The sequence below is a fragment of the Podarcis liolepis genome (genome assembly GCF_965112155.1).
Source record: "Podarcis liolepis genome assembly, chromosome: 13".
NCBI classification, from domain to species: Eukaryota; Metazoa; Chordata; class Lepidosauria; order Squamata; family Lacertidae; genus Podarcis; species Podarcis liolepis.
Genome location: NC_139573.1, coordinates 54,719,399 through 54,744,734, shown reverse-complemented (window position 1 = coordinate 54,744,734; position 25,336 = coordinate 54,719,399). Strand labels below are relative to the sequence as shown.

The following is a 25,336-nucleotide window of genomic DNA, read 5'->3' as shown; positions in this document are numbered from 1 at the left end:
GGGTTTTTCCCTCCCCCCCCTTTTCCCAAGCCGCTAAGCCGCTTATCAGCTGATCCTAAGCCGCTAAGCCGCTTAACAGCTGATCCGCTAAGCCGCTTAACAGCTGATCCGCTAAGCCGCTAAACCGCTTATCAGCTGATCCGCTAAGCCCGCTAAACCGCTAATAGCGCTAATCCGCTAAGCCGCCAATGGGCTTGCTTCGCAAGACGAAAAAACCGCAAGACAAAGAGACTCGCGGAACGGATTCTTTTTGTCTTGCGAGGCACCACTGTACACAAAGCCCTTGTGTAACTTCCTAATGCCTATGGACAGTTCCTAGGTATCATAGTGAAAGATTGGAGAGAGAGAGAGAGAAAGAGAGAGAATGGACTACAGTCATACCTCGGGTTGAAGTAGCTTCGGGATGAATATTTTTGGGTTGCACTCCACGGCGACTCGGAAGTAACGGAGTGCATTACTTCCGGGTTTCGCCGCTCGCGCATGCGCAAATGCTCAAAATGACGTCACGCGCATGTGCGGAAGCGGCGACCCATGCATGCGCAGACGCGGGGTGCATTCACTTCAGGATGCGAACGGGGCTCCGGAACGGATCCCTTTCGCATCCAGAGGTACCATTGTATATCTTGTTCAAAATACAAATTCTGCTTTTTTCTGCTTCCTAATCTAGACATACAATCCGTTAATAGGAAGAAGAAAATGTTTTAAATCCATTCTTAAGGAAACAGAAACATATGATTGAGGGGGGAAGTGGGAATTTATTTGAAAATAGGGGTGGAGGACATTCCTAGTAAGAATGATTCCTCCCCCTGGCTATGAGGGGCAGGATCTTCAGAACTGTTCAGCTCCTGCCCTCCAGACTGACTGGCAAGGATGAAGATAACTCCTCGACCCCAAATCCAATGTCTGCAAAACCTGGCTGCCAACAACGTCAAACCAGAGAAATAGCAAAGAAGGAGACCTGGTCTTAGACATAACAAAACTGGGCATACACCAGTACTCAAATAATGTGTGCAATATGTAAGACCGCAGCAGAAGTCCTACATCAGCAATCTCACTCCAGATGGGGAAAACACAGAGAAAGGAGCGGTGCCCTCTGTCCCTATCTTCAAATGGAAATTCTCATTAAGTACCATTTCCATTTTTGCCAGATAGGGACAGAAGACATTCCTTGTAGATATATATCAGTGGAGCCTCCGTCAGACCTGCTTGGGTTTCCTCTGCCTTTACTTACTGCAGCAGAAACTCTCTGGAGAAGCTTTCTGCCAAAGGCTCCATCAGCTGATGAAAGTAAATCTATTCTGCAGTGTTTTACAAAAGTGTGTGGCGAGGCCCAAGTGGACGCCCAGCAAATAACTATGATAGGAAAACTACACCTGTAAGCAGCTGCAGCAGCTGCTTCCCTGAAAGAGTGAGCAGTCATTCCAGAGGGAGCAGACTTGCACATCAAGAAATCATGGCTGCAGACACATTTGTACCTTTGGAAGCCCCCGAAAATGCCCCCCCAAGGAGGGACTCCGATTTCCTAAATTTCACTGTTGGATCCAAATAAAACTGCAGGGCACGACTGACACCCGGTGAATGTCATATATGTTCTTGAGAACAAGGAGGAGGAGCTCAGAGGGAAGGCAAAACCAACTCAGTGGAAGAAGATTGGAGTAAATTTAAAACTTATTTACAGAAACATTGTAAAATGTTCGAATGCTGATGACGTTGAAATGAATTGAAGGGGTTCTAGCAATAAGGTAAAATGTAAGATGGGATTGATAAATAGAGAAACTAAATTGGATATGAATTTGCTGAACCAATTTTTTTTAAAAAGGGATACAAAAAAGGGAGGCGTGAGGAAGTCAGGAAAACAAGTTAACTAAAGATGAGAAATTAAAAAAGAGGGAGTTTTGTTTTTCTTATGTGTTTTTCTTTTTATTCTTTTTTTCTCTGTTGTGCTTAATGTTTGTATTTTTGTATTTTGACTTTGTATCTCTTTGTTTTTGTATTTTTTCTGAATTTTTCTTATTGATAAAACTTAATAAAATATTAATTAAAAAAAAAAGAACTCTGGACACAGATTTCACCTTGGGAATAAAATCAGGATCAGGGCAGAGGACAAGCTTATATTGATGGAATATGCAGGGTTTTGGGGGGTATGCTGTCTGAAGACAAGAGTTAGCAGTTACGCAGCACATTTCTGGTGTGCCACACTTATTACCACCGTAAGTCTTACAACAGTCCTGTAACAATCCGGTATTGCTATTCTCATACCTGAAATGGGGAGCAAAGGCAGGCAGAACAATGGATTGCTTAAGGCAACTGGATGGCTGCTTGAGGTGATATTTGAATCAGGAACCTCCCATTTCACACTTTTAGCAACTTGTGCTCCATTAACTCTCTGAAAATATAGCACAGAAAGCAGGGGTGCTGGGTTCTGACAGCTAGCTAATTTACAGATCCTACCCATTCTTAAGGTTTGTTCCACATGGTACAAGCTACATGGAGAGATAAGTAAATAAAAAATGAAACATACTGCTGTTGGTGAATTATTTTTAAATTGTCACATGAAGGGGAATCCTCCTTATTTGTTCTCCCAAATTATTACTATTTTGCCTCATTTTATAACTAGGTTTGCTCCTATATTAAAGTGCTTTAGAGAGGGCGTATATACAGGTCTGCCTGGCCACAAGAGGGTTAAAATATCCTTTCAAGTAAATATCCTATATAGTACCAGGTAAAAATCACACTTTTAAAGCTAACACAGTGGAACTAACCTATTCAGACACAACAAGTCTTCCTTAGGGGAATATGTCTCATTCCAGGGTTCATTCGTGGTTTCACATAGTGTGTCATGAATTTCTTGTTCAAAGAAATGTAAAACACATCCGTTTTCTGCTTTAGAGACAAACCGCAGTGCCAAATATCTTAATTTCAAAATGCAGTAGCTAAAAATAATTAAGCTTCATATAAATCCCAGTCACCTCTGTGCTATAATTTTAAATGTCCACTTCAAACTCTTTCATTTTGTAAAGAATCTTGCTGGTCAATTGTCCCATCCATTCATATTATTCTTATTGACAGCTTGTACTGTGATTTTCACTAGCAAAAAAGCAAACAAAACTGACTAGTGAATACTAGCGGTCATTCATTCAGCCTGAATCCACTGAAAATTGCAGATTTTGATAAAGTTGCAATTGGCTTTTTTAACAGAAAAGAAGCAAGTGACTCACCCCAAGCCCTGGTTCCACACAAATACTCAAACCAGGAAGCCCAAAGAGCTCTCAAAGGTCCCATACCGCTTTGTTTTGTACTGAATGTAGAGCTCTGTGTTTGCAAGTTTGTTTATGATCATTTTACAAAACACGATTACATGAGAACAACTCAGGATGACAGAAATGGCAAGCCTCTGCACGTTTACCTGGGAACAAATTTAGAACAGTGTCGTTTACTTCTAATGAAACATGAAAAAGATTGAGGCATAAGTGGCTTACAACAAAGGTTTATTCTTAGCAGTTGGCTAAACTGGAAACCTGAGAATATCAGATTTTGTTTTCCAAACATAAATTTCTGAGACCAAAGGGAGAAGACACCACACTCAGGGGCCTCTCCACTGCGCTGGAGCACAGGTCCGACTGAAAGCCCCGCTCCATCTAACTACCAGTGCGGTTGGTAAAGGAGCAGCCCAAGGAGAAAAAGCCCAGGCGGCGTGTGCTTAAAAATGGACAATAACTTCCAGCCCATAGCTTCGCAATAAGCCAGCTGCCTCTGGGGTCACCAAAATGTAGTAGTAGAATCATAGAATAGAATCATAGAATCATAGAGTTGGAAGAGACCACAAGGGCCATCGAGTCCAACCCCCTGCCAAGCAGGAAACACCATCAGAGCACTCCTGACATATGGTTGTCAAGCCTCTGCTTAAAGACCTCCAAAGGAGGAGACTCCACCACACTCCTTGGCAGCAAATTCCACTGTCAAACAGCTCTTACTGTCAGGAAGTTCTTCCTAATGTTTAGGTGGAATCTTCTTTCTTGTAGTTTGGATCCATTGCTCCGTGTCCGCTTCTCTGGAGCAGCAGAAAACAACCTTTCTCCCTCCTCTACTCCCCTTGGCAGCACTGTTGCAGGACCAGGCATCGGACTTCCCAGACCCCAACCCATACAAATAAGAGACCAATAAGACTGGGTTTGAGTTAAAAACAGGCCACCACTTTATTGAATACAGATGAAAGAGGTTTGGTTTGGGCAAGGGGGCAATCTAAATACTTTCGGCCCGTCCCCCAGAAGTGATGCGTGGTCAATCAAGGAAGAGTTCCTAAGACTTACACCCAATAGGGTGACCCCCGCAGGGACCGCTGTCTGGGGGAGTGCCTTTGGCCCTGGCCCCCTGTACACGCAGACGTGGCCACTCTCCCCGGATCCTTTTAATGGGCTACCCCAGCATTTGGAGGGGCAGGCAGGGACTACAACCTCCCCTCCGTCCCAAACAAGGGATTGCCCCAGTGCTCAACCAGTTGTGACGAATTGCTATGAGGTAGGCAAAACCACCAGGTCAGTGCCAATTAGCCCGGTGGGCAAATTCCTGCCAGGCCCCTTAAAGAACGGCGACCACCGCAGCCACAGCAAAGTCATTGCCTATCAGCGTAAACGGTGGGTGTGGGGGAACCCGGCGCAGGAACAAACAGGCTGTGCCCCCGGTGTGGGCTGCTTAAATGGGCAGGGGGCGGATCTGAGGGAAGCCCACCATCGGCTCTATTGGCTCCGCCCACATCCCAGCCTGCATCCCCATTCGCCAATGTAGAGGGCAGGCTAAGATCCAGCTCCTGATAGGCAGTGGGGGCATATGCCCGACCCACTATCAGGAAGGGCACTGCTGTTTGAATTCCACTGTTGGGGAACGCTGCTGCACCAAGAGAGGTGAGTGGACTTGTATTATATGAGGTTACTCAGGGCTTCATCCCTGCCATTCCTCCCAGGGACGAAGCTGCATGCTCCGCTACCGGGGGTGGAGAGCAGGCGGGGGAGTGGCTGGTGCCCACGGGGGCATGGTGCGCCTCCTGGGGGCGTGGCATGCTGCCTGCGGGGGTGTGGCATGGCACACTGCTTGTGGGGGCATGGTGCGCATCCCAGGGGTGTGGCACACCACCCACGAGGGCGTGGCACACCACCCACAGGGGTGTGGAACCCAGCGCGGGGGGGTGCACGGCGTGTGTCCAGGGGGGCCGCCGCGATGGCACCCTACCGGAATAGTGGTGCCAGGGGTGGGCCGCTCGCTCTGTACTCCCGTTCCTACCATAGCTGTCAACCTTCCCTTTTTTTGCAGGAAATTCCCGTATTCCAGTGCCGTTTCGCGCTGCTATCCCGGATTGTTAGATACCCTGTAAACTGTCCCCGGGGCAGGAGAAGCTACTGATCCCTTATTTTCGAGGCTGCTGATCCCTTATTTTCTACTTTGTAACACTTCGTATATTTCTCCTTACAAAACTTCTTGTAGTCCTACTAGCGTAATTTGTTGATTACAGTTGCTCTTCAAATAATTCATATATTTCTTCCAATCTTCTGTAAATCTCTGGTCCCGCAGGTTTCGAATCCTTCCTGTCATTTTGTCCAATTCTGACAGCTATGGTTCCTCCGTCAGTGATTTCCCTCACCATTAACTCCATGCAGCTTCGTTTTCTCACCTCGTACAAGGTGCCTTTCCCTTTCCCAGCCCCAGACCCAAATCCGCTTCTCTCTTCTGCTCTGCAGTCCCACTCTGCGTCCGTGTTCCCCTTCACTCCCAGGTCCTTGCCTCCTCTCTCCCCTTTTGTCCAGCCGCCCTGCATCCAAACCATCCCCACGGTCACCTCCTGCATCTTCCTCCTCCCGCACGTTGCACCTGCTAAGCACGCTTTTTTCACTTTCCGCCCAGGTCTTAGTGAGTTTCTCCTTGCAGAAAGTTCCAAGCAGCTTACACCAAAATTGACACTGCCGCTTGCCCTGTGCTACCTAGGCACGGGTCAGACGTTTCTGCCTTGCTCCGCTCATTTCGCAGGGAAAACCTGCTCTTTAGCTCTAAACCGGAACAAACAGCTTGGAGGAGTAGATAGCGAAATCCAAAAATCCATCCCATCATTTCAGACTCAAGTTAGATTTGGAATCGGGGTCACTTTGCTACATGCAGACCACATAGGGTATCGGCACCAAATTACTGAGTCAAAACGGAATTTAAAACTGAAGCTTTTTACTGTTGCAAATAAAGGTGCTAAATTTAGCGCCTGTTCCCAGGACTCAGTTAAGCTCCTCTTAATATAATACGGTCACTGCTTTTCAGCTACGCAGAGCTATAAACAATGGCCAACAACTCTGCTTTTATTTAAAACTTGAAGGGGGTTATTATTTTAGCAAAGGCTTTAAGAAATCCTACCTATCAGAAAAACGCAGCTTGAGGAGGGGAACTTCCTGTTTTCATATTTGGCTCCTGTTTCCCTCAGTTGCCGGTTATTAGGCAGTTAAATATGAAATGTATTTTTAGCTCACTTGTGCCTATTATACAATCCCTACCACAGCTTAGAGAGCTTACAAATTGAGAAAATGTAATTACCGTATCAAAGATAAAGACAAGGATATACTTAGTCCCTTTGAAACAGCCAGTTGGTTGCTTTGGGATGTTGTCTCTTTTTTTAAAGTGGAAGTAGATCAATTTTTAGATGGCTGAAAATACTCAACCATTCAGCCTAAAATAATATTTTATTTCCAAATTTTGTATCCGATTCAAAAAGATTTCCCCCCCACTAGCTAAAGCATTAGTCAATTGATTAAACTTAGCTCTAATAAAATACGGTTGGTTTAACTAGTGAAAAGTTTTTTTGAATCAAGTACAAAATTCTGAAATAAAATGTTATTTTTAGGCTGAATGATTGAATATTTTCAAAACTATAAAATGGACAGATTAAGAAGAAAGTGTAATTGCTTATGTGGCCTCTAGTTTACCTCGTAATTTATATATATGCACTGCATTTTCCACAAACCCAAAATTTGTACCCAAAGCAGTTTACAGAAAATAGATAGTCTACAGAAACAGAATTGTAATACATAATAAACTACAATATCATATTCAGTTGTAGAATTATTAATTCAATCATTAACAATTCATTTTAAAAATATTAAAAAGTGAGCACAGGTTCACCATTATTGACCGTTTGGCCAATTAGCAACATTAGGTCAATTAGCAACCCATTTATGCCGCCACAACAGACCACAAGTTCTCCTCACAGTTCTGCATGTGAATTTTTTTTATTAAAGTTATTCATAATGCAATAAGATATAGAAGACTAATCCAAATAAAACACAAAAGCAGCTACAAAAAACACAAATCGAACGTAGAATGCGGAGTCCTCTCTTAAAGGTAGATCTTAAATTTCTGTGCCTCCCACCCAGTTCTGCTCACAGTCCAGGAAGAAGCTTCCTCATAAATGTTCCCAGGGGCAAGGCAGGTGGAAAGAGCCATCCCCAAATAACAGATCTCTCACCTCACAGCAAACTTCCAAGGAAGGTCCCTTATGCAATGCAGAATGAGTGTGTTTCAGAAGCATTTGCATTATTCCACACGCTGGGATTTCCTCATTCTCATGTGAGAGTCTGGGTGAAAAGTGTAGAAACCTTGTTATGTGATTCTTATTCCCCACACCTTGTCCACATCATCAGGACAAGGCAGTTGCTTGTCCTGCTATGATTGCTATGATTACCTGTCATTAATTCACTGAGACTTAAATCACTGCATGAGTGGTATTTGGGATTTGCTGGGCACTGAGCAGTCCTTTAGGACAAGCTGGGGCTGTCCAAAAGGGATGAGCTCCACTTGAACCAAGATGGAACCAGACCAGAGGTGTTCACCTGCTGCTCCTAGAAGCCTCTGAGCCATAGGTAAAGGTAAAGGGACCCCTGACCATTAGGTCCAGTGGCAGACTCTGGGGTTGCGGCGCTCATCTCGCTTTATTGGCCGAGGGAGCCGGCGTACAGTTTCCGGGTCATGTGGCCAGCATGACTAAGCTGCTTCTGGCGAACCAGAGCAGCGCACGGAAATGCCATTTACCTTCCCGCCGGAGCGGTACCTATTTATCTACTTGCACTTTGACATGCTTTCGAACTGCTAGGTTGGCAGGAGCCATAACAGGGGACATAAACTGGGAATGCAGCTGCTGCAAAACAGATGTTATGTCAGATACCATACCTATCCTGAAAACTGAAAATTCAGCATAGGATGATGACAGGTCATCATGCCCATCATGGGTCAATGACCTGTTTCCCCAGTCTTTATTTAATATTTTAATTAATTGAAATACCCACTTACCGGAAAAGATTAGCATATTAACGGCACACTCCTCTTGCCCCATGGGTGCAGTAACTGGAATCAGAATTACGATGGCCTAGGTGCATACTTGCATGTTAAGCAGTTTGGTCTGTGCTGAATTTATCTGGGGATGGAACATGCAAACCATCAAGTGATGTTGCAGCCATCTAGTGATGAAATGCCATGTGTGAACCAGTCCTTTCCTTCCATTCATGTTGCAACAGTATGTTAGTAATTCCAGGAGTGGGGATATGGATATACTTGCTATTTGCTGAGATAGACTGAATAGACTGATTAGACTGCTAATTGTTAAATATAAGTCTCCCCCACCCCTTTCCCCAGCACGAATAAAATGACACATTTTAGACAGACTGTTCAGGCTCTCTCTTTTGCCAGTATACCCAGCAAATAGTCTTTTGGAAGAAGCTGAGTTTCTGTTGTATGAATCAGGCTTATCTCACTTTTAACCTGTTCCCATAATAACTGTATTTTGGAATATATCTACATGGAGGTGTGGAGAGAAACTGCTGTTTTTTCCCCTGCAAGCATTTTTAAATAGCTATCAGCACTTAATATTGTGGATCATTGTACAATTGTGAGGCGATATGTTCTACTGTGGTTGTAGAAAGGCTATTCAACCCAATTTTGGCCTTTCATTTTAGAACAGAAAAGCTGCTTCCATGTGATTGTTCCTGGTAGACAGAATGGCTCTTTGTGACGCAATACGTCAGAAATATGTCATTCTTTGATGCAGACTTGAAGGGGTCGGCTGGAAGAACAGCTTTCATAGGAAATAGGAAAACAGTTTTGTTTATACAAGGAGCTATGCAATCACTCTGGGCTTCAAGAACTGTAATGATGATGATAATCTACATAGTGTTCTATTATTCACTTTTGAATAATACTACTATACATTTTTGAGAGAGAAGTTACCATTACTGCTCACAATAGATACTAGTCTAAACCTGTGTGTGTTAAGTGGAATATAAATTGAGTGGTTAATGTGTATCACAGCCAGCCATTGTGCACATTCACCAGGCCTCATGGAGAACATACACAATCCTTCAATGAAGAGGGAACTGTGTACATAAACTTGCCTTTGGGCAAAGTACACATCTCAGCTGAATTTTGTATATTATCTGGCCCTTATAGATAATTCCCAACAGGCCTTGGGGAACATGCATATCCTGTTTTGTACACTCTGTGCACATACTCCAGTCAGTCTGCAGAGTCTCCAATAAACGTGCAGTGCAGTCACGCCACGATGGGTTAGAATTTTGTTAATTCACCCAAACAATATTAAACTTTAGATGCATTATTCATCTTGCAAAGACTCATCTTGCTATCCCCCTATAACTGTCTTCCCTCTCAGTCTGCATTGACCATTCCACCTGGTCATTAATTTTGGAAGAGGTTATCCCTGAATTATCTTTCCTCTCTTTGTCCTTTACATTCATTGTGTTGGTCATATAGGAATTACACTCAACTCATTTCTCTTCTTCTGTATCTCAGGAAACATGTCTTTGCAGCCAGTACAGTGGGCCCTCTAGTTATGTACCGCTCTGGATACGTAACTTTCAGGTTATGAACGTGGCAAACCCGGAAGTGTATACTTCCAGGTTTTGCCGCGCACGCATGCACAGAAGCACTCGATCACACCACACGTATGTGCAGAAGCGGTGCCTCTGCCTACAGACTTTTTAGGTTGTGGACGAACCCTTGGAACAAATTAAATTCGTATCCGGAGGGTCCACTGTACCTGTTTAACCTTTTTTTGCAGTGGTTCCCTATTTGTCAAATGTTCTCCCCAGAGACTCGCCTGAGGCCTTCCTGATCTTTAAACACCAGGCAAAAATTCTTCAACCAGGCCTTGAGCTGATTAACAGTCTATGTCCTTTTAAATGGGGGGGGGGTATTGTTGTATTCTTGTTTTTATTATGTATTTTGTGTTTTGTATTTTTATACTGTGAACCTAATATTGAAACATGGTGGCTGAACCACGTCACCTTGCAGCCCTGTCACCACAGCTAAGTAAGTCCACCAGGACCCACTGATAGAGGGTGGAATCCATGTTCCCCGGGGCTCTCTCAAACCTGGTGCCAGCTCTGAGTGGAGTGTATCTACTATTTTAATGACTAATCGCCTGGTTTGGAGCTACCCTTGATTCCTTTTGCTTTTACCTGCCTGAATGATTTGGTCTCATCACAAGTTATGAACAAGTTACAGGGGACTCCACTTCTTACATCCATCCATCGTGACAGCTGTCCATTTATGCCTACTCTCTGCTTCCTGTTCTTCAAGCAAGCTATAAGGGTAGAGAGGCATACCTCTTCTAATTCTATCACTGCTCCATTTACTGTGGGAGAGAGGCTTGTTATATTTATTATTATTCATCAGTCCATTCACTCAATGCATTTATACTTCCACTCTTCAGCTGAAAAAGATCCCAAAGCAGCTTCTATCAACAAAAATAATGCAAGCCTTCAACTGAAAAGGCACAACACAAAAGGAAAGTGGGATGGGTAGGGAAGAGGAAACCAAGCAAACTCATGCACCTCTTTCATGGTTGCAAGGTGGCCGTGATGATTTTTACTATTTGATATATTGCTATTTATTTCTCAGGCTAACTGTTAGGATTCAGCGTTGCTCAGACTGATAACCTGAGGTCTCCTCAAATAAAGAGCAAGGGCAGCTGGAACCTCCAGCAGATCTCCATACTACCAATGAACCTGAGGAGCTATCCCTGCCCCAGGACTGGAGGTCCTTACCCAGCTGCCTGGGTTCCTAGTCAGTTCTCCAACACCCAAGAAGACCACCGGAACAGGACAGCAAGCCAGGGAAGATCTTCAGAGTCACTGCCAAAGCACCTGGCTATCTGCCTGGGAAGAGGACTTGCACAAGCACTTTTTGTGGATCAGGGCCTGAGAACTTCGTTGCTTAACTAACAGCTCTTATGACAGCTCCAATCTTCCTGATGTCAGGATGCAGACAATGCCCCAGAAAACGTCATTTGTTTGGTTAAAAGGAGAAATGTTTTAGGTATAATGAAAAGGAGAATTTCCTAGACGCCAAGATCTAGGTTTGGGGCAAGTATTTTTAGGTGAGAGCCCCAGCAGAGATTTAAAAATCACAATATATGCAGCATAGTAAAGTGTGGAAATATAGGCAGTTAGTACTTTAAAATATCCCCTTCTAAGTTGCTTCCAAAATTCCCCACTTTCCATAGCACAGAAAGAGACCACACATTTGGTAAGTTAAAAATTGTTTACTTACAAACTCCTCAGAGGTCAGATTCATGTGCTTTTCCATACAGCAGCAAAAAAAAGACAGGCAGTTTAAATTGGGTTAAAAAATGCCAAATTTCTAAATTATTTGTATAGAATCACAAAAATAGCTTGTTTAAGCCGCGCATCCAGCTTAGACCTCCTTACTAGTAGGGTTCAAGTGAGAGAACAAAGAGTTTGGAAGCCCTTCCTCCCAAGGTGAGGGGCAGTGTCCTAGGTAAGCCTGGCAGGACAGCTTACTCTATGGTCTTAACCTCTTAGTGCATTCATTAGAGTTACGCATGTTGGTTATATGAGGCTGATTTATCCCACAAAACAGTGGTATTAACAAACTGTAAACAGCAATAAACCAAGATGAGAGCTATCGCTTTATTCCAATAATGTTTTACAAATTTTCTTGGAACTGCTGGTACATTTTCTTCACATCTTACACAAAAATCTTAACAATTGTTTTCCTCATTCAGAAAAAAAAACTGCCAAAACTTGCTCCAAGAATTAGGCAGACTACATAGTGATAAATCTTTGATGGCATAAACAATAAATGGAGCATAAACAATAAATGGATACCATGTTGTCATGAATAAATCATTTCCCCCCCAATCCCTTGCCTAATTTGATGTGCAGGTTCTTCAGCTAAAATAATGTTCCTTGCTCATTCGATCTACTCTTTAGTGGAAAGTTCCTCCCCATCTTTCCAATGCTTATTCACCTCCATCCTAATACGTTCTTTGTGAAGTAGCTCCTTATTAATAGTGATAACAAGGCTGGGCTCTCAACTTGAGCCCTATCATTTGTCCAGTTCTTTCTGCAATACAGCGGTACCTCCGGTTACAAACGTAATTCGTTCCAGAGGTCCGTTCTTAAGCTGAAACCGTTCTTAACATGAGGTGCGCTTTCGCTAATGGGGCCTCTGCCAGCACGCGACTTCTGCTCGCACCCCGGGGCAAGGTTCACAAGGGGCATCTACTTCCGGGTTAGCGGAGCTTGTTACCCAAAGAATTCGTAAGGAGGACGGTACATAACCCGAGGTTCCACTGTAGTCAAAAATAACCCTACCGATAGTCTTCCACAGCAGGACAGTGTTACTGCAGGTAGGCCAAACTCCCTCTGCCTCTGCATCCTCTTCATGGATTTGGAGATAGAGAACTATATAATAGCTTTATTTATTTATTTATTAAAAATATTTATTATATTGCTGCATCATAAAGATATACCACAGCTGTTTACAACAGTATAAAAATATGAAACCAAGCGATAAAATCATAAAAAGTTAAAAACACGTAAGTAGCCATCAAAAGAGCCATTTATCTTTCATTACTTTTTAAGAATAAGCAAAAAATCCCTTAGTCTTGCAAGAGCTTCATTCTTATACGTAAAGGTTAGAACATTCCTCTAATACATGTTTCAGGCCTAACTGTGTTTGAGAGAAGGACTGCATCGTCCACATACATGAGTCTGGAGGCATTCTGGCTTCTGCAAATTTTCAGTTTATGACGTTCTGGAGAGTTAAATCAGGGAACAAGGGGAGCTAGACTACAACACTAATTCCTCTCGCAGTTGCAACAGAATTTGACAGAGGACCTCCTACACAACATCTGATTTCCATTCTACTTTCCAACTGTAATTGTTCCGTGAGATAAAACAGACTTTTATCAATTGATGCACTCTTTTGGTTGTTCTGCAACCATCCCCTAGGTGAGTGGTTTTCAACCAGTGTGCCGTGGCACCCTGGGGCGTCTTGAATGGTGGTCAGGCACGCCGTGGGCAACAGTGGCCTCTGTCCCTCTTTCCTTCCTTCCCTCCTCTGACGCCCTCTCGTGTCTCTGCCTCCCAAAGGCTTGCACAGCTGGCCAGGGGAGCTGAGAGCAGGTTGCCGAGAGCCAAGGTGGCCTCAGGGTAAGTAAACAAGCGAGCAAAGATTCTTGAGGAAAGGGGAGAGGAGGCTGAGGGAACCCTCCACAAGGAAGGGTCTCCGCAAAAGAGGTGAGGGGTGGGCAGCTCGGCAGGCAAGGGGAGCTCCTGAGACTCAGAGCACGTTTCTCTCCAGGGGAGCCGCAGAAAGAACGCAGTTGGTCAGGGGAGCTGTGGACTCAAAAAGGTCGACAACTTCTGCCTTGGGTTATCAAATCAAAGGCTGATTTGAGACCTACCATCACTATTATCACCATCAATTTATTAATCACTAATAGGGATGCGGGTGGCGCTGTGGTCTAAACCACTGAGCCTCTTGGGCTTGCAGATCAGAAGGCCGGCGTTTCGAATCCTTGCAACTGGGTGAGCTCCAGCTATGTCCCAGCTCCTGCCAACCTAGCAATTTGAAAGCACACCAGTGCAAGTAGATAAATAGGTACCGCTGTGGCGGGAAGGTAAACGGCATTTCCGTGCACTCTGGTTTCCATCACGGTGTTTCGTTGCGGCAGAAGCGATTTAGTCATGCTGGCCACATGACCCAGAAAGCTGTCCGTGGATAAACACCGTCTCCCTCGGCCTGAAAACGAGATGAGCGCCGCAACCTCAGTCACCTTTGACTTTACTTAACCATCCAAAGGTCCTTTACCTTTTACCTATTAATCACAACAGCTAGTAGTCATCAGAGTTAAGATGTGGGAATTCAAAACTTTCCAGCCTGTGGGTTGCATCCAACATGGCATGCACTAATTTCCACTCACACTATGAAGTTTCCTCTTCTCTCCTTTTACACCCTCAAAATCTTCCCCAGGTGATGGTCCAGCCCTCTGGAGGTGATTTTGAGGCTGCTAGGGAGAGGAGGGATGGGGAAAGTGTCACTCTGAAATCCTAAGTCTCCTGAGACAGCAGAACAGCAGAGATGGATATGACCCTCTGCCAGCATACATTAGAGCGAGAGAGTACAATTAAGCTTTGGCACAGGTAGGGTAGGACACCTGTGCAACTTCCTCACGTAACATCAGAGATTTCACTGGCTTGTTGGCAAAATTGTAGGAATGGGGTATTGCCTAGTAGCTCTGTTCTGGGAAACAGCTAATATACTAAAGGAATACAATGAATGTACTCCTCAATGGCTACTATTACCTATAATTGTGGGTCCCAAGACTGACATTAAATTTAAAGAATTGCACATCTTTCTCAATGCTGAAGCCCATCCATCAACTGCCCAAATACGGAAAACCTCAACGAACTTGGACATTAACATTGTGGCATAGAAATATGTCGAAAACAGCAACTCTGGGCAAGATAACCCACCAACTGAGAACACTAAAAGGACTAAAGACACCTTTTATGCCACAAGGCAAAGGTTTGTTCCTTAAACAAATCAAGGAAGGGTGGACCTTTCTCCAGCTTGCCTCCACATATGGGCTTCTTGACACAGAAATCTGAAAGTCTCCTTACTTTGTTGTTGGTAGTGCTGTGGATTCATATACATGTAACTAACTCCCTATATAGCACAAAAAACATTTTGGACATTAATATGTGAAAATTTGGTATACATCCTGTTTTTTGCTTGTACACATGCTTCTTATGTTTTGCTATAGTTTATCTATATATAAAAGCAATAAAAATATTTTTTTTCAATAAAAAATGGAATCCAGTTGCTGCGCATCTGTGACATCATTTTCCTTTCCCTCTCCCCATTCATCTCAAACTATTTCCATTTATCTCCTGTGATTTGCTTCCCCCACCTCCTTTCATACCTAACTTCCTTTCCCTCCCTGCATTCATCTCAAACTATTTGTATTCATCTCCTGTGATTTGCTTTCCCCTCCTCATTTCATACCTAACTTCTACCTGAACTGCAAACTGCAGGCTGAAGTTTGGGATGTGAGAATCCTGCCTAGTAACAGCAAGCTTCTATTGTCCTAGACTGGCCAGAAGTACTGCCTAGCAACAGTAGCCCCAACAAGTCCATTGATTACACTGGACAACAAAGTGCCTTTTAAATAAAAATTACAAACACAACTCATGGGTACAAGTACAACCAACTGACCTAAAACAATGACCCATTTCCCCAAAATGCATTGGATTGTATCCAATGTTAAACCTACTCAAAGTAGACCCACCAAAATTAATGACACGACTAACTTAGGTCCATTAATTTCCATACATCTACTCTTGAGCAGAACCTAGCTGGATACACCCCAAATAATTGGATAAATCATTCTGGAAAATCCCCCCCCCCGACAAAGTCTATGGAAGAAAAATGCACAATACATGTCATTTAACTAATTCAAAATAACCCATTTCCTCTCTTTTCTACCCCAAGTTCGGCAGAAACCACCTTCATACTTACTGCTTCCACACTGCCGATCTGTTGAACCATCTTCTACCTGACTCCCCTCCTGATTTCTCACTGTAATGGTGGGGTGCAATTCAGTTGACTTCACTTAACCGTGACTATGGCCCTATAATAAATAGGACGATAAAATAAACATTTCCTATTATTTAATATAATTTTATAGTATGTTATATTTTATACGATTACCAAATAAGTGTTTTCTATTGGGTATGAGGACAACTGTTGGGACTGGAGAAAAGCTCTTCTGAAATAGCTTAGGCTGCTGACTTTCTCTGGCCTTGGGCTGTTTGACAAAACCTCTCATGGTAGGGTGATGTCCTGTGTGCTGTAGCTTTTATTGCAGTGAACATAAGCAGCTCAGCTTCTGTGAGAGCTTTGAGCTGATGACAGCATGCAGTTCCCTGGAGAGATCTTTAATCTTCCCTAGCAACTGCCTTTGAGAAAGCAGCACTCTGGTTCTTCACTCGCTTTATCCTTAAAGTATGTTTGGCTCTGCCTCGAGTGCTTTGCTGAGCACATGCATGGGTGCTCAATTCATTCACAGAAGCACCAAAGAAAGGGTGAAACGAACTGCTTCGGGCTTTGTCTGCAGTGAGTGTTTTTGGCAAATCTTCCTCATTGTGCTAGTGCTGAAAAATAGCTTCTCTGATGGAAGCAGCAGTTTAGATGTCATACCTTTGTGTGGACCACTTAATCTGGATCTACTCCAGCACCACTTTTCTGCGGAGGAAATGCAGTGTGCAGACTTGGGGGTGGCGGTGGGGACAGAACACACAATTCCCCTGTCAGCAGAGTGTATTTTGTAAACAAGGGCTCTGGTTTCTGTCTGACCTTTATATTTAATTCTTACTTCACAACAGTGGTGCAACCTAATTTATTGGAGCCACACACACACCCCCCAAGACATTTTGCTGCCTGAGCGGCTACGCTGCACCATCTGATGACTAGAAGACCCCAGGATATCTTGCAACGTCACAGATGGTGCTAACATGAATCTCTTGGATCTCAAATGGGGACATCTGTAGAATTCTGAGGCAGGATATTTTAAAAGGTGGTCCCAGCATCTTCCGGCAAGGATCCCATCACCCTCTTTCACCCTGTGCATTTTTTGAGTCCATTGTTCACACTTTATTTATTTACATGCTGCTTACTTGCCAAAGTGGCTTCTAAGCAGTTGTCCGCTGAATCAGGCAGCGACCCAGATACTTGACTGTCCCGTTTGAGAAAAAGCAACGAATCCAAAATACAGACAACCAGTTCACAGAGGGTGCCTCCAACTTGCCTTTGAGTTGCTCTTCTGAAAAAGGAGTATTATCGTGATAGAAACAAGAACAATTCCCTGTGTGTTAAGATTCTTCGAAGTGGCCCTCTACGTTGACAACAGAAAGGGGGATGACAATGTAAGAAGGGAAGAACAAGAGAGATGGGAGGAGCAAGATTCCTCTGCGAATTCCACCCCAAAAAAGGAGTTCTCAACCCCCTTTCATTTCTTGTGGGAACAGGGAAACTGTCTGGGTCAAGGTGCTATTCCAATTACAGGCCTCCAAGTCAGCCCAAGGCTTAAGCAGATCATTCCAGAGGAAGGATAATAAATGCTTACTCTGAAAAGAATCATAAGCATTGGATGTGCGGGAAATCCCACCCATTCATCAGAATCAATTTGTCAGAGTTCCCCACCCTGATTGTTCAAGCCACAGAAACAAGCGAGGACAACAGCTTGGGCAGGACGGCCATCTTCAGTGAAGTAAACATATCCAAGAGGAAGAGGTTGAATTTGGACCAAGACTTAAGTGTCTTTTTCAATTTTCCTTTAAAAATGGGTGGGGGCAGGGCAATTCAGGATAAAGGTCCACACACACACCCCTAATTTTTCTACATTGACATCCCAGTAATTGAGAAATTTAAAGAACAGATAGATACAGATGTTAGGGGATTATATTGATTAAGATTCGGATTTAGAGAAATTGTTATTATGACCACCCAGTGTTCCAACCTCATATAAGGTGTGCATAATCCTGAGGGGCCACTTTGAAGGACCTGGCACCAGGGCAGCCATCCCATCCATGAGCAGACTGGAGAGGCGATCCGGAGTCCCCCAGCCATCTCTTAATCATTGGGCCAGGGTTACAAGGAAAGAAGAAATAAGGGGAGGGGTGAGGGGAGAGGGCAACCTCATCTGGTACCCCTACACAAAGTTATTGCTTCCTAATCTGTGTCATTCATGAAGACTATAGTCTGTCAAGACGTACAGTTTGTCAGTAACCTGTTCCGATTTAAGCGGCTTCTTGCTGAACCCAGTTATAATAATGCGAGCAAGGAAGCAGACATTTAATCATGTTTGAAGAACTGATAATGAACATCACACAAAACCCCAGGGGTTTGTCTCTGAAAGTTATAGAATACAGTATGGTTGAAAGAGAATCAAAAGATTGTGACAGCAAACAGGATTATCTGGGTGAGCTTGGGAATTGCTGGATCAGATGAGCAGGTGGGGAAAATAGATTCATAGATGTAGATCATACGTGTGGGGTAATTAATAAAAGAATTGTCTGGATCCCTAGATCTAAAGCGTGGGGCTAAACATGCTCTCCAGCAACAGACAGCCCCCAGCAGAGATTTAAAAGTCACAAGCAGCAGCATATTGTGGGAATATAGGCTGTTAAACCTTTTAAACTTCTTGTTCTGAGTCGCTACCAGAGCTTCCCCATTTCTACCCCTCTTAGCACTGAACGGACCACACACCTTGGGAAGTTTTAAAATGCTTTACTTACAAAGTTCCAAAAGTCAGGTTCATGCATTTATCCATGCAGCAGCATATAAACACAGGCAAAAATATTGGGGTACAAAATATAGTGAAACAGCTCTAAGCACATGGTCTGAACTAATAGCGGGCAAGTTCAGGCTCAGGCACAAACTTTATCTGAGAGTTCACATAGTGAAAGAGAATGACCAAAGCAGGAAATTTAACTCCCTTCCTTCTAGGTGAGGGGCATGACCTAGCTGTGTCTAGCAATACAACTCTGTGGTCTTAATTGCTTTTTGCATTAACTAGCATTACACATGCTATAGCTACATGAGACAGCAATTTCCCACAGAGCAGTGTTTGAAACTATGGAACAAGAAGCTGGAGAAGTCACAGAGAAGACTCTATCAAAGGTGACACCTCACATGTTTTAATGCTGTCAAACATTATGGGCAAGTACATATACAATCACCTAATTTAAGTCGGGCTGCTGACAAGAAGCCCCCAGAGTCTCACAGAGTTGTGGAGAATCGTGGGGATCAGGAATGGGGTGACCTGTTTGTGAAATGCAATGTTTGGCTCTTTGTTACTTGGACTATTGTGGCTTTTGGGGGGAGGCAGTGTGTGTCCAGTACAGTTTAGGCCTTTAAAGAAGACCATCAGCACTTTGAACTGGGCCCACAAACTGGTGACCAAGGCAGTTCTGTATCATAGTCTCTGGATGGCAACCACCAACAGCTTTAGTGCTGAATTCCGAACACTTTTCAGAGATCAGATAAACTGCATGGCAGTAATATGACCTTAAGGTTACCCAAGTGACCCAGTTTACCTTCAGCTACTTTCTCACAGAAATATCAGTATGCTGTAACCTCAGCTCAAGTATTAACAGCAGGAGGGCTTTATAATTAAAAGCTTCACTCATGCTCAAAACATAACCATCTTAAGCCTGAATGTTTTCATGCGGCTTAGGAAACTCCTCTCATATTTTGTGTGTGTGTGTGTGTGAGAGAGAGAGAGGGGGGGGGTCTGAAATCTTCTAATATTTGAGTTTGGACAGGAAAATAAATTTAGACTGTGAACTAGTTTGCTTTATATTTTCATTAGGGGCTGTTTTACATTTTGCAGTAGAAGGAGAAAAACTGAAAGCCCTAGAGGATTTGTCCAGTAACAACTTACCTCTGCCTTTGGCAGAGTCACAATTCCTGGACAGCCAGGACAACAAAAGCTTTGGGGAAGATGCAAGGGCCACCCTATGTATCTCTACTCTATCTTTCTGTTGAGGTGTATCTGTGCTTTGCTGGTTTTCAGTAACCGCCCACAAGACCTTGGTCAATGGGTGGTCTATAAACAGCAGAAACAAAAAAATTAAAGCTGATTTAACTCTCAAATGTGAAAATATTGCTAGCAGTGCAATTATTTGAATGATTCTCCCTTTCTTGTTCCAACAGGCTTGGGGGAATTGATGGCTTTTAATGAAAGAGCTGCTGCTGTGCTGTTTTTACTGTGATTATCTGTATGGCTTTAATGTATTTTGATCTATCTACATAATATATACTTTTAATCCTGACAATGTTTAATTGTTTTTTAATTGTTGTTTTTTTCTTTGTTTTTAGCTCTTCTTTTATCTATCAGCTGCCTGGAGTCCCTGTCAGGGAAAAAGGTGGGGTATAAATATATAAATATATATATTAGTACTACTATGACGACATTTCCTTTTACGGTATAATGCATCTAGATGCGAGCCCATTCCTCGTCTTACCCCTGTTACATTTCCTCATTGTTGCTTGGGCTTAATCTGTGTCAGGGCTCGGCATGGATTTTCAGTATCAGCACTCAGCCCTATAAAAGACAAAGTAAGTAAAAAGAAAAGGGGTGGTAATCAAGGCTGCAACATTTAATTAATTAATGATTTAGAGTAATCATTTAAAAAAATATCATTGACTCAAAAAGTGTCCCTGTTAAGGGGAATATAGATTTTGCAACACAACTATATATATAAAAACTGCAGTTGGCATATACTGTCACAAAAGAGACATTCTCATTCTACTCTCACACAGAAGGAATGCCTCATAAGAAGACACATGCAGGCATCATCTAAAAACAAAGAGAACATGCTTCTTGGTTCAAAATTGTTTTGACCATATGTATATTTAGGTGACAAGGGGCGCAGGTGGCGCTGTAGGTTAAACCACAGAGCCTAGGACTTGTCGATCAGAAGGTTGGCAGTTCGAATCCCCGTGACGGGGTGAGCTCCCGTTGCTCGGTCCCTGCTCCTGCCAACCTAGCAGTTTGAAAGCATGTCGAAGAGCAAGTAGATAAATAGGTACCGCTCCGGTGGGAAGGTAAACAGCGTTTCCGTGCCCTGCTCTGGTTCGCCAGAAGCGGCTTAGTCATGCTGCCCACATGACCCGGAAGCTATACTCCCTTGGCCAGTAAAGCGAGATGAGCGCCACAACCCCAGAGTCGATCACGACTGGACCTAATGGTCAGGGGTCCCCTTTATCTTTACCTTTAGGTGACAGCTCAATTACAATGTCTTTAATCAGACTGCAGTAAAAGGCTTAATGAGAGAAAGTGCAGCTGAAGCCTGCTCCGTGTGCCTTCATCCCCAAGACTCCTCATTGCCCTATTCTCTGTAGTTTCAGGATTCAGGGCATTATTGCCAGTCAAGTGTTCATACAGTAACGTGGACCACCTGTTTGCTTTTCTCTCCCATCAACTGGGCACTGATTTCTCCTCCAGAAGTCATGTTTGCTTCGTAGGATAAAGTCAACTTACAGAACACACACATACACACCTGCAACAGTCCCTATCTGTGGTTTGTTTATGTTTTCTCTTGTGCAAAGCCCAATTACTTCCCTGATCTGATTACATTTTTAACAGTGGGCCTGTGCTGATCAGTCGGACAATGAAAGAAGGCTTTCTGCAGACAAGGCTGGGGTTTCTCAAGATTTAGCAGTTACCCAGGTATGAAGAAAAAAATTAACTGTAAGAGAGAGAGCGTCCGCCAACCAAGGGCTGCAAATGTGCAAAGACTTTCCAGCTAGAAACTTGGGGGGGGGGGACCTGACGAAAGCTACATGGGGCAGAATTTGGCCAGGGGAGGGGGGGGGGTTATCCAGTTTTCTGAACCAGATTCAGAAAAAAAAACACAAACAATGGAGAGTATTTGCACAAGAGCATTTTTTTTTATTTTCTTCCTGCCCTCCATTAAAAAGGAACTTTCTTAGCATGGAAAAGGAGGAGATATACCCCCAAACTCTCCAAAACAGTATAGTTAGAGGAAGTTAACCACAGAGCAAGAGAAAACATTATTCAGAAGGGGTCTTGCAGAGCGACTGGCTATGCTGAAAACAGAAACCTCCATATAAAGCACTAAAGTTCTGAGCCAATCACAGGGAGATTTCCTGCCCTCCCCCCTCCACCAAGGTTGTATGATGGGTTGGCACCCATGTTAGGCACCCACACCTACTTAATGCCCAGGGGGCGTGGGGGTGTTTGAACTGCCCCTGCCCCCCTGCACAGGACTGCTCAAGGTTAGGCCACCCCACCCTTATTGCAGTCCCAGGTCCCTTCGCTCACTCATCACGTTGAAGGAGAACGGCCCCCTCCCACATGACTTCTCCTAGCCCTCCAACTTGCCTTTCATTCAGAGTGTGGCTGGTAATCAGCGACAGAAGTTGTGGGGAATGGTCTCTCTTCTGGGCCTGCAGGAAAAACAGCTGAAGATTAATCCCCACACACCAAGGAACCTTCCAGCCCATGGCACCCCTGGAGGAAATGAACGCTTTGCATTTACTGCAGCCACTATGATGTCCGGCAGTAGAGGGCAGCATGGAGTCACTGGCCCCGGAGCCACCAAGGAACAAATGCGCGGGGGGGGGGGGTGTAGTGTGCCCATCTGGAAAATGGCAACAATATTCCATTTGACATGGTGATAAAAAAGAACCACACACACCCCCAAAAACCCACCGCAAAAAATTACAGCTTTTGCTCCACTGGCTCACGGAACTTATCTGGTCATGTGTCTGATCAGAAGATTGGTTTTAAATAAATGAAAGAAAAGCATGCCTGCATCCGCGGAAAGCCTTACACCACGGTGAGGAACTGCATGAGCAAACAGGGGAAGCCACCCATTTGCAACTTTTATCAGCTGCAAGGGGTCTCAAAAGGAAACATCCCTGCTGGAATCTTATGGAATGTAACGAGGATCCCTGTGACGCATATGGACTTATGCATATGCACTGCAGCAACCCCAGTGCAACTGGACCCTACATTTTTAAATGCATACATGTGCATATTTCACTATTAGCATGTTAAAGGTGTATTCACACGTTTTGCTTTTCTCCTCCAGGGCTGTCAGTACCAGGATATGGGAAGACTGTTTGGTTTGCAGCAAGGACCAAAGAAAAACCATTCAGTCACTTACAACAAGTAAACAAGTCGCACCGAACACGTGAGGACTTACTTTCAAGTCAATACCGCATAGAATGCTGCCCCAGAGCTACAATCCTGTACACACTTACCTGCTATCAAATCCAATAGAGGTCAGTGGGGCTTACTTCCGAGTAAACACAGGTAGGGTCGGGCTGCAATTCTACAGGTATTTATTAGGGAGCCAATCCTCTATGACTTCAGGGAGCCTTTCTTCTGCGTGCACGTGCACGGCACATCCTCACGTCCGCACGCGCGTCTCCACCGATCGCGGATCTGCCTTTCCAGCGCTGCCCCCGGAGGGGCCCGGGGCGCCGGCCACTGCCAGGAGGTTGCTTGGTCCCGCCGCTCCGGCTTTCTGGACTCGGCGGCTTCGCTGCAAGTCCCTTTCCCTTGGCGAGAGGGCAGCGGCCCCCTCCGGGCAACGAGCGGCACCCAGCTTCGCGGCTCCGGGCGGAGTCCCCGCCCCGGCAGGGAGATCCCCGTCCGCTCGCCATTGCGTCAGGCTGGCCCGGGGCAGCCCCGGCGTCTCCGCCTCCCCCGCCCGCCCGCGCGGGGAATCCCTGCTCCGGCTCTCGCCCCGGGGGCAGAGGCTCCGGCTCGGCATTTGCCTCTCCCCGCCCCGGAAAAGCAGCGGCGGCGGCGGCGGAGGCGCCGCGCTATAAATACTTCCCGCCCGCGCTATCTTTGGCTCGCCCGGCCGCGCGGCGCTCCCGAAATAGCTCTCCCTTGCGCGCGGGCGGGCGGAGCAGCGGGGGCCAAGCCGGAGCGCAGCCGCCGCCGCCTCGGGACCCGCCCGGCGCGCCCCCGGCCCCGCCGCGCGCAACCGGCTCCGCGGGGGCTAAATTTAGCCTGGCCGCTTGCGTCAATCACGCGCCTTCCTCTGCGTCAAGCCGCCTCGGCCCCGCCCCGCCTGGCCGGCAGCCCGCCGCGTCCGGGGCTGGGATTGGGCGCGGGGTCACGAGGGCCGGGGCCGCGCAATGACGTCCCCGCGCCCATTGGCTCCCGGACGGGGCTCCCTCGGTGGACGGGGAGGGCTGCGCGCTGGCCGGTTCCCTCTCCGTCTCTGCGCTGCGCCGCGCGGTCAGGGCGCACCACGGAGCTGCTGTGCCGGGCGAAGCAGCGGAGAAACAGGTGCGCACGGGCAGATGCGCACAGCCTGGTCCAGTGCGAGGTTTCCGGGGGGGACAATCCCCACTCACACGTTCAAGCAAAGAGGCTTAACCCGCCTAAACAGTGCCCGGGGGGTGGGGGAGTCGCGCAGACCAAGTATTCTCGCGCGCAAAAGGGTTTTCCCAGCGCCTCTCGCCTTCCCCGCCTCGGGTCCACACTCTCTCCCGCAACCTGCAGGAATACTTTCCCGGGAAAGGAAGGCGCGTGTGGACGCGTGTGCCAGGCTCGAGTCTCTTCCGGGATCCCGCCAGGTTTCCTGCTCCGCAGCAGCAGCGGAGCCAGTCTATCCGGGCGGAGCAAAAGGGAAAGTGTCCGTCCTCCTTTCACCTGGCCGGGCAGTCTGCACGCTCTCCGCCGTCTCGCTCGCTTCGCGCAGAAGTCCGCGCCTCCTCCGCGGTCCTGTCACCGGGACCGTGGGAGTTGGAGAAGCGGCCAGGGCCACGTTGGCCTGAGCAAAAGCAAAGGAAGGCATCAGCTGGACGTTGCAGCAAAAATGATGGGGCGGCTAAAGGGGCCCCAGGGAATATTGTTGGAGCCCGGAAGGTCGCCCAGCAATTAAGGGCGCTCCTCCGAGCTCGTTCTTGCCCTTCCACTATCTATATCTAGACAGTACCTGGCCCTGCATACCTGAAGGAGCGTCCGCACCCCCGTCATTCAGCCCGGACACTGAGGTCCGGCTCCAGGGGCTTGTGGCGGTTCCCTGCATGCCAGAAGTGAAGCAACAGGGAACCAGGCAGAGGGCCTTCTCGGTGGTGGCCCCCTCCCTGTGCAACGCCCTCCCGTCAGATGCCTAAGAGCTAAATGCCTACACAACTTTTAGAAGAAGGCAGCCTTATGGTGTTTTTAATATTTTGTTGATGTCAGATGGGCAGGTACAAACAATAAAAAATATTATTATTATTACACTTGGAAGTGCAATAACGAGCGCTCCCCCCCCCGTGCAAAATATACACATATACACACGTCAGGGGATATAAAAATTGGGGGACTTCGGTAAGCCCCACCCCACAACCACAAGGCGCGCACACATATTTGAATTGCAATGCACTTCCTTTGAGTACGGTGTGGCCCTCTCAAATATGACACAAACATGCACACCATTAAAAAAATATC

At 45.7% G+C, this 25,336-nt stretch overlaps 1 protein-coding gene across 3 annotated transcripts in view; it reads left to right on the top strand.

Moving 5' to 3' along the window:
- The window catches only part of LOC310692408 (uncharacterized protein), a 132,105-nt gene extending 108,970 nt beyond the window's left edge, over window positions 1-23,135 (top strand). The window contains exons 3-5 of one of the 3 annotated variants that reach the window (XM_083473391.1): window positions 20,230-20,276; window positions 21,500-21,583; window positions 22,971-23,135. In XM_083473391.1, the coding sequence (XP_083329517.1) occupies window positions 20,230-20,276; window positions 21,500-21,583; window positions 22,971-23,054 (215 nt within the window). In that variant the 3' untranslated portion in view covers window positions 23,055-23,135. Of the gene's footprint in view, window positions 1-14,717; window positions 14,793-20,229; window positions 20,277-21,499; window positions 22,201-22,970 lie in introns of those variants that run through there. The other 2 variants (XR_014518768.1, XR_014518769.1) reach the window with 2 other exon arrangements.
- Window positions 23,136-25,336: the final 2,201 nt, after the last annotated feature.